Source organism: Ambystoma mexicanum, chromosome 9 (genome assembly GCF_040938575.1).
Source record: "Ambystoma mexicanum isolate Mex_15411 chromosome 9, UKY_AmexF1_1, whole genome shotgun sequence".
NCBI classification, from domain to species: Eukaryota; Metazoa; Chordata; class Amphibia; order Caudata; family Ambystomatidae; genus Ambystoma; species Ambystoma mexicanum.
Genome location: NC_090931.1, coordinates 106248373 through 106261473, shown reverse-complemented (window position 1 = coordinate 106261473; position 13101 = coordinate 106248373). Strand labels below are relative to the sequence as shown.

The 13101-nt window shown below is 45.8% G+C and overlaps 1 protein-coding gene across 5 annotated transcripts in view; it reads left to right on the top strand.

Annotated features, from left to right (window-relative positions):
• LOC138487710 (tetratricopeptide repeat protein 12-like) overlaps positions 1–13101 on the top strand; it is a 466792-nt gene that overhangs the window by 364528 nt on the left and 89163 nt on the right. For all 5 annotated transcript variants that reach the window (XM_069614243.1, XM_069614241.1, XM_069614244.1 and 2 more), the window contains one exon: positions 4880–4948. In XM_069614243.1, coding sequence (XP_069470344.1) covers positions 4880–4948 — 69 coding nt within the window. The remainder of the gene's footprint in view (positions 1–4879; positions 4949–13101) is intronic.

Genomic DNA, 13101 nt, shown 5'->3' with positions numbered 1-13101 from the left:
ATAGGAGTGGGGTGCCTAAACGTTAAATAAATCTAACGTTGCAGGAATGGTGGGACATGTTCATAATAGGAGAAAATAATTTGATTATATTGGCTGCAATGAGATTTATGGAGGAAATGTTGGATGTTGTGCGTGTAATGAAATTCTTGGTGGTTTAATCTTGTAACAATGAGTTAATAGGAAAGTCTATAAATGTGTAGATTTGATCTGGTGATGGAATGTAATGGACTGTTTTTATGAAAGGTTTGAAATAAACCAACCATATTAAATAAAGAGGCTTGTTTGCTGGTCGAGAGGGATGGTGAAGGCAATGATGTGGCGGTCAGACCACGGGCAGGAAGAATTGGAACGCACAGTGATGAGGCAGTTGATGTCTATCAAATCCAGAGTCCACCCTTTGGCGCGCGTAGGATTGCTGATGCAATGACAGAAGCCAAGGGCATTCAGCAAATTGGTCCTTGAGGTTGCTTGCAAGTTAGTCTGGTCGTCCCAGGGGGATCACTTTTGATGATTGCTTTATCTCCTAGCGTGTGAAGGTCTTCCACAAAGGTCAAGATGGGGCGTGGTGGGCCGTAAATAACATGGACTGTGATTGTGTTAGTAGGGGAGGTGGTCAGTTTCATAGATGGGATGTCGGAATTCTCGTTGAGAAGTGTCGAAAGGCCCCATACGAAGGTGGTCTTTTGCTATGAGGGCAACTCCACCCCCTTCTGGCATGGTCTGTCATTACTAAAAATGGTATAACCTGACGGGATTGCAAGAGACTAGGCAGGACCTGATGCTGCGTAAAGCAGAGTTTCAGCAATGGCGAGGGCGTCCATATTATCTACTGTCAGGAGGTCATAGATGTGAAGTGCATGGGTAGGAAATGAGCAGACATTGACGAGGGATAGCTTGAGTGGTTCCTAGGAGTTTGGAGAAGTTTGCATTGGAGCTGCAGGCGTCCGATGGATATTCCGGTGCACTGTTCAGTGTTTTGGATTGTCGGCTGACTGTATTTCTGTTTTTGTTGCCGTTAATGGCAATGCAAGGTGAGGCAGAAACATTAGTCGTGCTATTGGGAGCCAGACGGATTAAGGCATTGGCAGGGCTATAGGTGTCAGTCAGAACAATGGCATAATTTATAGAGCTAGCAGCATTTCTTTTGAGGTTTACTCCACTGGTGATTTTGTCAGTATTGAGCATGGTCAACCGTGCACGCAGTAACATTTCTTGGTGACTACGTTGGACACACATTCAGTTGGCAAGAGGGAGCCTCAGAGTGAGTCTCGTTGAATCTAGGGCAAAGAAGCAGATTTTATGCTTGGTGTGACAAACGTTTGGTGAGCATGGCGGGGTAGGTGCCATCAGGTGGCTGGCTCTGAATGTTTTGGGCAGTTCTGCAGCTCAGGGGGAGTTTGTAGGCCATCCTAGTGTGGGCGCATATGCTCGCAGATGACCTAGAGGCTCCTACACTAGAGTGTGGGGGTTGAGCAAAGACTGTTGGCGCGTTCCTAAGTGCAGATTGCGGTTTCATAGTTGGAGGTAGGGAGTAGTGGTACAAATAGGAGAGTGGACAGACCGGATCACTGGATGATGTTGTCAAGGCTTGGCCCATGCGCTCATGGGTGTGCCAAGAATGGTGAGCAGATATGGCTGTGGTGTTGTGTGCAACATGCAGCTCTGGACGCCAGGGTTGGGATGATCGGTGCCCATGCCTTTGGCCAGTAGAGCTAGGCCGAGATGTTGATGTGGGGACAAGCTTCAGTAAGCGGGCTGGGAAGGCCGTTGCTAATGGTGTGCGGAAGGGGGTGGGCTTGGTAGGGTGATAAATGGAGCTCAAGTGAGGCGAATACGAAGTGCAGGCTGACTAGTTTGAGGGCCAGATAATGTATGCCTGGTCAAGGGGACTTTCTCCACAGCAGTGGTGGAGGGTGGCGTGCCTTATGTATAGTGCAGAGGCGTCCGGGCATACAAAAGCGTTGCCGATGCTTAAGCAGCTGTATTGCGGGAATGATGATGCGCGGTCCGACAGACTAGCTGAGACTGAAAGCAACCTTATATGCCGGCCTTTAGTGCTGGCTGGCTGCACCTCCCGGATGGGGGCTTCCTCAGCCATATGTGCAGGATGCAGCCAATGGGAGGAAAGGCTCACCGAAGGTTGCTGTTTGGGTTCTCCAAGGAGGCGCCTGCCATCTTTGACACCCAAAGCACTTCTTTGTCAGTATAGAGTTGGTTGGTTTAAAGAAAATGTGTTTAGTACAAATTGAATTTGGGATTAATTTCTTTCTGTAAGAGTTTGAGGTAAAGAACATTCCTGTAATAGTTAACTGACAGTGTCTCCACTGCTACTAATGTAGCTTTATTTCAAACAATTGCTGAACAGGATGCAGGAGCTGCATCCTGATCAGTTTTTTTTTTTTATAGCGAAAGAATACCCTGGATCTTCAGACTGATACTATGGGTGAAATTCAATCTGTGAACATTCTAGTTTATCTTTTCTGATTAATTGGATTCAATTAAATGTTTTGGGTGTATTTGAATAACGGGATGTCAATTTTAATCAGAAATGATCTACAATAACAAATTTACAGACGGTGGATCATTCCCATGAAGCGTGCTTGTACAACAACGCATACACAGGAAATCCGTTCTCAAACGTAAAGAAAACATGTGGATACAAAGTTAACATACACCTAGGGGGCAAGTGCTTCAAACTATGCAAATTATATGAAGCATTATTAGAGGGAGTGGTGTCATCGGGTATGGAGACTGGGGAAGAGGGGTCCCCCCCTTAGCTAGTAAGTGAAGTTTAAGCCAAGCTTTGAAGAGCCACACTTCGTGCTGGCTTTGATTGTTTTGGGCAGTCTGTTCTGATGAGGCGAGTAGGGAGAATGAGCATATGGGACAGTGGGGTTGAGTGCAGACGCGGATTTAAGGGAATGAGATGGTGAATAAACTGAGGTACAATAAAATGGGTGCAGTGGAGGAAGACCATTGTAGATTAGGAAAACAAACTTGAGAAGCAAGCAGTTGTGATGTAGTACTGACCCAAGAGTAGGGCGACAATGTTGTGGATTGTTTAAAAATGTGTGCTTGGCATTTGAACTGTTTCTATGCTTTTCTTTTGTTTTCTTTTTGTTTTTGTTACACAATAAGTTTAGAAGCAGAGGCTCCCGAAGGAAACCACTGCATTCTAGATTCTGAGCACCACATCTGCTCTGTTTTCGAACTTCAACCATTCTTCCTCACAAACCCACAGAATATTCCCTCTATAGTTGGATATTTTGACAAACCATGACTCTTAAAGTACTGTTGCTCCTTGTCACCACGACTTCCTGCACACAGACCTATTTTCCACTCTAACACATACTGTTAATTTCCACAATCTATTACAGAAGACAAATGCTAGATTTCCTGCTTTGCCAGATTCTTGGTACTCCCAACTTTATAGGTTTGCTTAATGCCAGTTCCTGTAAATCGCAAGTTCCGTTGGGGGCTGCCTACCCGTTCCCACTGCTGTGCTCCCCACCAATACCTCAACCTCCTTCAAATCATTGGTTTTCAAATGCCTTGTTCCAACAGTTTCACTCTGCGGTCGTGACCTGACCGCTACCTGAAGATGTACCTCCTTTCTAAACTAATGGTCTGACTAGATTACTAATCTACCGACTATTATAGTTTAATCATTGGCGATTAAAACCCCATTCATGGGTGGGTATGTTTCTGTAGCACATGTTAACAGTGGGATCATTCTACGTGGACCAGTGAAGCGATGATTCCTACACTCCCTCTTCACAGTAACTTTCAACTAAACTTGCTACTGATCTCTTGATTTCTTCCCATCAGTAGCAGGAACTTGGAGGGGGGAAAAACTAAAATCGGTCACCATAACAGATGTAGATAAGATATTTGGCATCCCTACTACTGGCTCTCCCAGAATAACTCCCAGCTGCCAGCGGATCTATACTCTATCTTCACTGTCCTGCTTCTTGATTCGCCTAAACTGTAATTGACTTGACCTTAATTTGCCCGTAAATGAACTTGCTGCCCTACTCACAGACTTACCTGTAACCTCTGGTCGACCCACCTGTTGATTGCAAGACCTACCTGTAAGGTTTGTCCAACCCACCTGCTGGAACAACTATTTATTTGAAAACCTATGTATGTTTATTAGTATGTTCACCGTAACGTAGGTTTTCCAGCGCCCAGTTACCTCAGGGTTAGGTGCGTGATACAAATAAACAAATACAATACAATACAAGATGGGGCAGTCTTTGTTGCTGGTGGTCTGGGTCTTCGGGTGGCCTATTCCCATCTAGTGGTGAATGGAAGGGAAAGGGCTTTCATTTTACTGTAGCAAGCCACATTGAGGCAGTAAAGAGATCTGCAGTTTACACTGTCAGAAAATGGCCAGTTGTATGAATGTGTGGACAGTGCATTTCAACAGACTTAACGAAACTACTAACGAGTAGGCTTCAATTAACAGTAACATAACTTAGTTGGTGAACACCTGCTGCAGAGATCTCTGCGTAACCTGCTGGTCATAAGTCTTGCATGGTCGATTCAGCCCTTATTGAATAGTGAATTCAATGGCGGCTACTCACTGGAGGGGCTCCTTTACGAATTACCAATAATCACTATTTGGTTCCCATTAATTAAATATTTTTCTAAACTACACTCCCTCATGGGACCTGTACTTTCAACTAACATGAGAATTGTTACTGACACCTAAATGTTAAATTATCAGACAATTATGCAAAAGTTAGTACCCCAAATGTAATAGTGCATATCCTAAATTAGCAGAGTTGTGTACTAGTTTTTCAATTGGGGTACAATGATTGCTCATTTTAAATTGAAAGATGTTTAAGTGCTGTTTGAACAATGTTTCTTATTTTAGAAGCGTGCTGTGGAAATCACCAGCCGATGCCTAGTGCTGCAGAGCAGTAAGAATGGAAAGATTCTGACCGTGAGTGAATTAATGATTACTCCGTTTTCAAGTTCCATCGGGTTTTGAGAAATACCTTTTGCTGGTGGTGGAGGGGAAAGATGATTGGCCAAGACATGGCGGGAGCGCTGATCTGGCTATGAAGGCATTTAAAGGGTATTTTCAATAGTTACTGTCAACCTATGCTATTTTTTTCATTTGGGCTTCATGTTGTGTAAACATGCCAACGTATGCAGATGTTCTCTACCTGACCTGGGATCATGCAGTCCTGGCCAGCACAACACCTGTCTTTGTTGTTCTCTTCTGGGCGTAGCAGCATTTGGAGCAAGGTGATCTGCTGAGATTTGTCCAGGGTATTAAGGTTATTTTTTTCCCTGTATCCATTATGAATATGTTCTGAACTGTCGATGGCTCAACAGATCACTGCTGTCTTGTTTCTTCCACCTTAGTCTTTTGTAAGATCCTTCCATTTGTTGCTTTGCTGTAGGATCTCCGGCCTGGTCGTTGGTATCCTATACCGTATGTCTTGCAGTGACCTCTAGTATATTTACACCGCAGCTCTCGAAAGAACAAATACTCTAGCCACCAAACTGGCTCTTACATCCACCAGGCAATACTCCCCCCCTCCCCCCCCCCTCCCCCATACCGGCCAGCACACCGGCTGTGACCACTACGCAACCAACGTTCAAATCCTTTAGTCCAATATCACCAGAGCAATTTCTCAAACTTCTATCTGCCTGCAAACCATCTGGCTCTCCGCTGGACCCTTGCCCAGCCACAACCCTCAAAGAAATCTTTGCTTCCACATGCGCAGGAGAACATGCAAGATCCATCATAAATGCCTCCCTTTCCTCTGGCATCTTTCCCGACGCATTCAAAACGGTTCATGTCAAACCCCTAATTAAAAAACCTTCCCTCGACCCTCTCGAGCCCAAAAACTACCGCCCCATCTCAAACACCAGCTTCCTTGCCAAACTCATTGACCAAACCGCCTACTCCGACCTAAATGTCTTTGTCGAAGCCAACAACCTACTAGACCCCGCACAATCGGGTTTCAGAGCCCGTCACGGAACTGAAACCACCCTAACCTCAATCTGGGATGACCTTAAAATGACGGCAGACTCCCCGGGATGCGTCGCACTAATCCTTGACCTATCCGCCGCCTTTGACACAATCACTTAATCCTCCTAGTCCGCCTCCACTCCCTAGGAATTCGTGGAACCGCTCTTAAATGGATAGCTTCATTCCTCAAAGATAGGTACCAAATAACGATACACTCCACCTATACCTCCCAAGCCCGACCAGTCGACACAGGAGTCCCACAAGGAGCATGCCTATCCGCCCTCCTATTCAATCTCTACTTGATCACCCTCCCACCAATAATTTGTTCACACAACATCCTGTGTTACAACTACGCCGACAACACTGAATTAATTCTAAAACTCCTGAACTCAAAACCCAACTCCCGACCTGGCCTCCTGCCTCCTTGACCTAGAACTCTGGATGACCCAAAGCCACCTCTTGTTAAACCCATCCAAAACGGAAATCATGGTATGTGGCAACTCCGAACTTCTTCCGCACCCACTACCCTGGCCATCCGCCATGGGCAACTCGCCGACCCCCTCCAACTCAGTGAAAAATCTTGGATGCACCCTTGACTCTGACCTAACGCTCTCGCGCCAAGTCATCATCTCAAAGTCCTGCCACTACCACCTTAAAACCCTTGGGCGCATCTTTCCATATCTCTCCTTTCCCAACAGAGACTCCGCGGTCCAATCAATCGTTATATCAAGATTGGACTACGCAAACCCCCTATACCTCGGAGTCCATGTGTACCAACTGAATAAACTCCAGGGCACAAAACGCGGCAGCCAAAATGCCAAGAGACCACATCTCCACAGCCCTTAAGACACTGCACTGGCTTCCAGTAGCCCGAAGGGTGACTTTCAAAACCTTATGCATCACCCATCGAGCACTGCATAAAACCGGACCTCAATATCTTCAAGACAAGCTAAAATCCCATTACCCCCACGCACCCTAAGATCAAGCTCAGCCGGCCTCCTAGTCATACCCAAGACAAACTCAGTCAGGTTAGGCGGATCATCATTCTCAGCCTTGGCCCCCACGCTGTAGAACTCACTCCCACCCCACATCTGCCTAACTGAGGATTTAACGTCTTTCCGCAAACTGCTGAAAACCTGGCTCTTCCCCTAAAACCAACCCGTACCAAACTAACCCAAACAGAATAACAGCAGTTCAATGACACCAATCCAACAAACTACCTGATGCGAGAAATTGACAGCTAAATAACCCCTAATATAAACTAGAAGGACAAACAGAATTAAACGAGTAAAGTAGATCAAAGCAGTGAAGTGGTTAATGAGAATAAATCATACGAAAACAGTAAAGAGATTTAAACTTCTGAAATGGACATAATGCATGAGGAGCGAACGAAGTGAATGGCGTGGATGAAATAGTTAGAATGGATGAAGCGTGTGGAACAGATGAACGCGCTGAGTGGAAGAACAGATGACTATATAGATCAAATGAGTGTAAATCAAATGAGTATGTAGATCGGATGAGTGTATAGAATGGATGAACATGTTGAGCGGATGAGTGTGTAAAGCGGTTGGGTGTGTAGAGCGGACAAGCGTGTTGAGCGGATGAGTGCGTAAATACAGAGAAGCGAGTAGAACGCAGGAGTGCGTAGAACAGATGAATGTGCAGAATGGATGAGCGCAAACCGGATGACTGTATAGAACAGATGAGTATGTAGAGGAGATGAGTATGTAGAACGCATGAGTGTGGATAGCGGATGAGTCCGGAAGTCCGGAGAGTGTGTAGATCGCTGGAGTAGATGAATGTGCAGACCTGGCGAGTGTATAGAGCGGATGAGTGTATAGAGCGGATGAATATATAGAACAGGATTAATGCGTATTAGGGAATTACTTTAGAAGGCTGTTGGGAGCATATTGCTGTTGAATGAATGGAAAACACAAGTGCGGGGAGCGGATGAGTGTGGGGAGCGGTTGACTGCGCAAAACAGGTGAATGCCTAGACCGAACGAGTGCCTAGACGGAACGAGTGCCTAGACCGAACAATACAGATTGCATGCAGTACTGATGAGTACGTAGAATGGATGAGTACATAGAGCTGCTGAATGCGTAGAGCGGACGGAACGAGTGAAGTATGTAGATGGAGTCTATATGTGGATGGAACTGCTGACGTACGTTGATGGAACGGGTGCCGTATATGGATGGAGTGCCGTATGTGGATGAAACGGGTGCCGTAAGCGGATGAATCATGTAAAATAGGTGGATGGGAAGGATGAAGTATGAAGATGTTACAGGCGAAATATGTGGACAGAGTGCATAAAACAACTTAGAATACACGGAACGGTACGGGTAAATATGTGGATGGATTGCATAAAACAACTTAGAATACACGAAACAGATCAGAGTAAATGGAGCGCATTTGCGTGCATGTGACGGACAGGAGTGCGTGCATGGGGCAGACAGGAGTGCGTCGAGCGGACCGGAGTGTATGGAGCAGGCTGGAGGCATGGAGTGCATAGGAGTGCATGGAACGGACTGGAGCGCATAGAATTGCGTGACGTATATAGTATGGTTTGGAATGCAGAGAGCGTTGAATGCGCATATAACCAATCATATCTCACCACCACGCTTACTCTCTCCTTTACACCACCACTCCACTAGAACACAGATACTATGACACTATTTGGTATAACTGTTCTCATACCAACATCCGCCGCACACTCCCCATCACTCTAAGTAAACACTGCTGGTTACACACCCCCCAGCCAGGCGTTCTCCTCAGGCCTAACGCAGCCACTTTCGGTCTGGATAAATCCTGCCAGAACTAACACATTCCTGATCTCTCAACCACCACACCTATCGCTAAGAAGCAGCTATTACACGAATACCACACCAGCTGCACACATACCCCGTGCTCACACGCACCTTTGATTCTCTCTACTGATATGAACTTCAGTTCCCAAGGGTGTTCAACCTACTAGCGCCTTCAGACCATACCAATGTTATATAAGGCACTATATAAATGCAGAAAATAACATAACATTTGATTCTCTGCTTACCTGGTTCAGAGGTTACTCTGCGTGTAAGACTTTGACCATTTATGCTTAATCAACAGGCGCTCATCAGTGCTCCTTCATACAAATTACATTGGCATAGCTAATGGGTCTGTTTTTTGGTAGAGATGAGTGGGTAAATATGGTTATATGGTTAGATGGATGGAAATGGTTGTATGGGAGCTGGATGCTTGGATGAGTATACAATGGCTTTGTAGGTGGACGGATGGATAAGTAGGCGAAGACTTGTTTGGGGCAACCATCTGTATCGCCTTGAAACATGTTAACTTGTTTCCTTCAGTGAACTGCGACTTCTGTGCATTAATTATATTCATTATTCCGTTTGGGTGATTCTGACCCACATCCCCCGGGCATGCATAGTTTCAGAAGTAGGTTGAACAATTCAAAGTTTGCCCAACTAGTTGATACTCAAGCCTGAAGACATTTTAATTTACGATTTATTGGCAGGTGGAACTGTGTGCCTGGTATGTTGTTCACATGTATATGGGGGACGAGTTGTGCTTGTGTGTTTCTAAAAGTGAAAAAAAAAAGGGGGGTCTGGGAATCTCTCTACCAGCACGAACACAGGCCAATGACTTGTTCTTGGGTGAATAACCCCTGGGAGAGACTCTACCAAGTCTTTAGCTCACTGTCCTTTTCACAGAGAAGAAATTTCCCCGCATATCATATGTTTCTAAAAGTGGCCTGTGTCTTGGAGCAATGTCTTGGTATTTGAAAACCAGTGGCAAGGTTTTAGTGTTGGTGTGTGTTGACATACAAAACTTTGAATGTGTACACTGTTAAGATGTGCTCCTTTTAGGAGTGTGTGGAGGCGTTTCTATTAATCTGGGGGCCATGTTTGTGCTGCAGGGTTAACGCTTCTGGAAAGTTGATATGTGAGCACATAGAGGTTTACTTGTGCTTAGTTGTATCTGCATGTGTAAATAGTGCAATGCATGTTATGTTGGTCTGGGCAGTTTTTGATTTGTGACCTTGAACATACTGTTTTTGTGGTTTTAACCAGCAATTGATGCATTGGCAGCTCATTTGGTGCCAAGACAAAGAATGTAGAGTTGTCTGAGACCATGTCACTGCTGAGAAGGGACAACCTTGTAGAGGTCATAGATAAGTTCTTGCTGAGAAGACAAGTGAGCTTCAGGCAGGCTGATTAGAGTGGGTGATGAGAATGAGCCACAATCCTGGGTAGAGGTGGACATTTTGAAGTGTTCCCTGGAGTAAAGTATCCACAGATTGTCTGATTTCTGGTGAGGAAATACTAGTTTCTAACCAGATTGAAGAGGAAAGTGATGCTCAGACATTCTCCCATCCAGAAGTTTGGAATACATTCTTGGTTGGGGGAAGAAGGGGCAAACCTCACCCATGAGACAGAAAAGGTCAAACAACTTAACGGAGAAATAAAGGTTTGAAGAACAGCCTATTGGGTGGCCTGGAGACCTGAAAGGGGAAACAAGGAGATGAAGTGTTATGGCTTGATCCTCTTAATGGTGCCTGGAGGGGTGCATCTTGTGTTTTGTTGACTAGGGCTAGACATTGATGGACGTTTATGAACACTTATCTCCTATGTTTGGGAAGATTTCCTTCAAAGTATAGGGTTAGATAGCATGCTAAGGACCAATCTATTAAGAATTGGTTTGGACTTTTCTATTGCTCATAACACATAGATTTTGCTCAATAGAATATGGCGTCCCTTGAGGGATATACTTGTAAGATTGGGTTTTTGAGACTTTTATGTTGTAGGCGCTTGGAGCACATGGATAGCCCTAATTTGTGTTGCCCCATTATAGCCACTGTTATACAGATGTATGCCTTATGGCGTCTAGCTCCTTCTTAAGACCCTGTAGGCATTTTATACGTAATGTGCCACCTTAACTAAAGACCCCACTTTCTCATGTATTGTTAAAATATTAAGGAAGTCCCTTTTAAGAAATTATCGGAGTCTGTCTTGTGACATGACCTAGCTAGGAGAACCTAATGTTCGTAGTCCAATGTCAAATTCCTGTAGTAATCTGTGCATAATTTGTAGTTATTTGAAGAACAGGGATGTCAATTTCAAACCGATTTACAATAGCATTTACAAATGACAGGCAGTCCCATGAAGGATGCCTGTACAATAGTACAAAGAGTAAGTGGTGTGCCAGCGTGTCAAAAAGTGGGACATATACCAGGTACAAAACAAACAGAAGAAAAATAGAATATATATATATCAATCTATTGCTTGTGGATATGTTTGGATCGCATGCTATGCCGACATCTAGTGGTATGACTTGTCAAAACTCAAAGGGATGTCAATGGGGTGTGTTTGTAATACTGTCCCTAGTGTGAGGTCCACTGTACCCATGGTCCTTCACACGTCTAGGTCCCTCAGATTTCTTTCCACCATCATATTTCGTGTGGTGTGGAGATTCCTGGTTGTATGCCTTTATTAGTAAAAACGTTTTAACATTGTTTGCTGTTCCATCCATTAATCGCCTCTCGCTGTTGAGCAACCTTCGGCGACTATCACCTGTGTTCCCTCACACCACTTCCCATTATTTGTCGGGCTGACTTTCCATTTAAATATGGAAAACTGTTTAGTCTGCGTTTTTCGAAGTACAAGTAAGGGCTTCATAAAACCAAATGAGGCAGTACAAAAACTGTACCATCTGAGAATGTTGGTAGCACGGGCGGAGCAGCCATGCTTATCTTGGAGGGAGAGAGGGCTGTAGGTCAGTACAAAGAAATCGTAGCATACATATGGTTCAAATAAACACTGATACACTACGTATTGTAAAAATAATAGTTTATTTTATATACAGTAGGCCAAGATGAATTTTGGGGAAGTACTATTCACAATTTATAAACACGTTTCTGAGGCTTGTGGAATCTGCTTAGATCACATGCTGTGCATAGGCCGACATCTAGTGGAAGCTGCGGAGTATTAGTTTGTTTTTCGAAACTCGAAAATGGGCGTCGACACAGGCGTGCCAGTAATACTATCCCTAGTGTGACGTCCACTGTACCCAAGATCCCTCACGCGTCTGGGATCCTCAGATTGTTTTTTTCCGCCATACTGGTCGGAAGCATCTTGCGGAGTCCCCTGGCCTTAGCCATACTTTTGCTAATTATTGCAATTTAAAATTATTTATTGACATCCTTCCCCACCCCAACGTCGACCATCGACACTCGACGACGGCTGGAGAAGACATCGACCGTCTGCTGCTGCACGACGGATCTGGGCCTCGGAAGGCCGCTGGCCTCGGCCCGGGCCTAGTAGGCCGCTGGCCTCGGCCCTGCAAGTAGGGAGAGTGGGGGGTGGTACATACTCTTCACTCTTGGTATATAGGTACACCTTATATATTTCCTACACTTACCAGCCCGCTGCCTCAAGGTGCGTATGGAGGGTACCCCTTTCCAATTCTGCCCCAAGTGCAACCGCAAATACCCTTGGGTCGACAGGCACGCCACGTGCAATCTCTGCTTGCCGAGGGACCACCCCGAAGCGAACTGCAGAGCGTGTAGTAGGTTTAAACCTAAAACACTTAAGGACCGTTCGACAAAGCGTTGGGCCCACCACGCCAGGCAGGCAGCCATGGCAGCGGAGGGCGCCTTCAGCGATTGCAGCGACGCCGTACTTTCGGACGGCGAGGGCATTACGGCGTCGAAAGACTGCCGAGCGCAGGTCCCCGACCTCGGAAGGTTGTCCGGCAGGGCGGCTATGGGGAAGACCCCCGGCGACGCAAGCGCTACACACCCTACACACACTAAGCACACCAAGTCCAACCGAACCTCGACGACGTCGACTTCTCGGAAAGAGGCACGGATAGAACGGTCCGACTCGGTGTCCTCTGGGTGCTCTCGATCGAGATCGCCTCATGACGCAAGGCAATCATCCACTCTTGCCAAGAGTGCCTCGCTCCCTAGATTAACGGAAGTTCGATCGTCGGAAGACGAAGACGACTTCCACCCCCAGGCCGCGCTCCAAGAGACCGAGAGCGCAGTTAACACCAGCGAGGCCCCACGCTCGAAGCAAGATACCTCTCCCGACCCTCGGCGCCAGGCGTCGAAA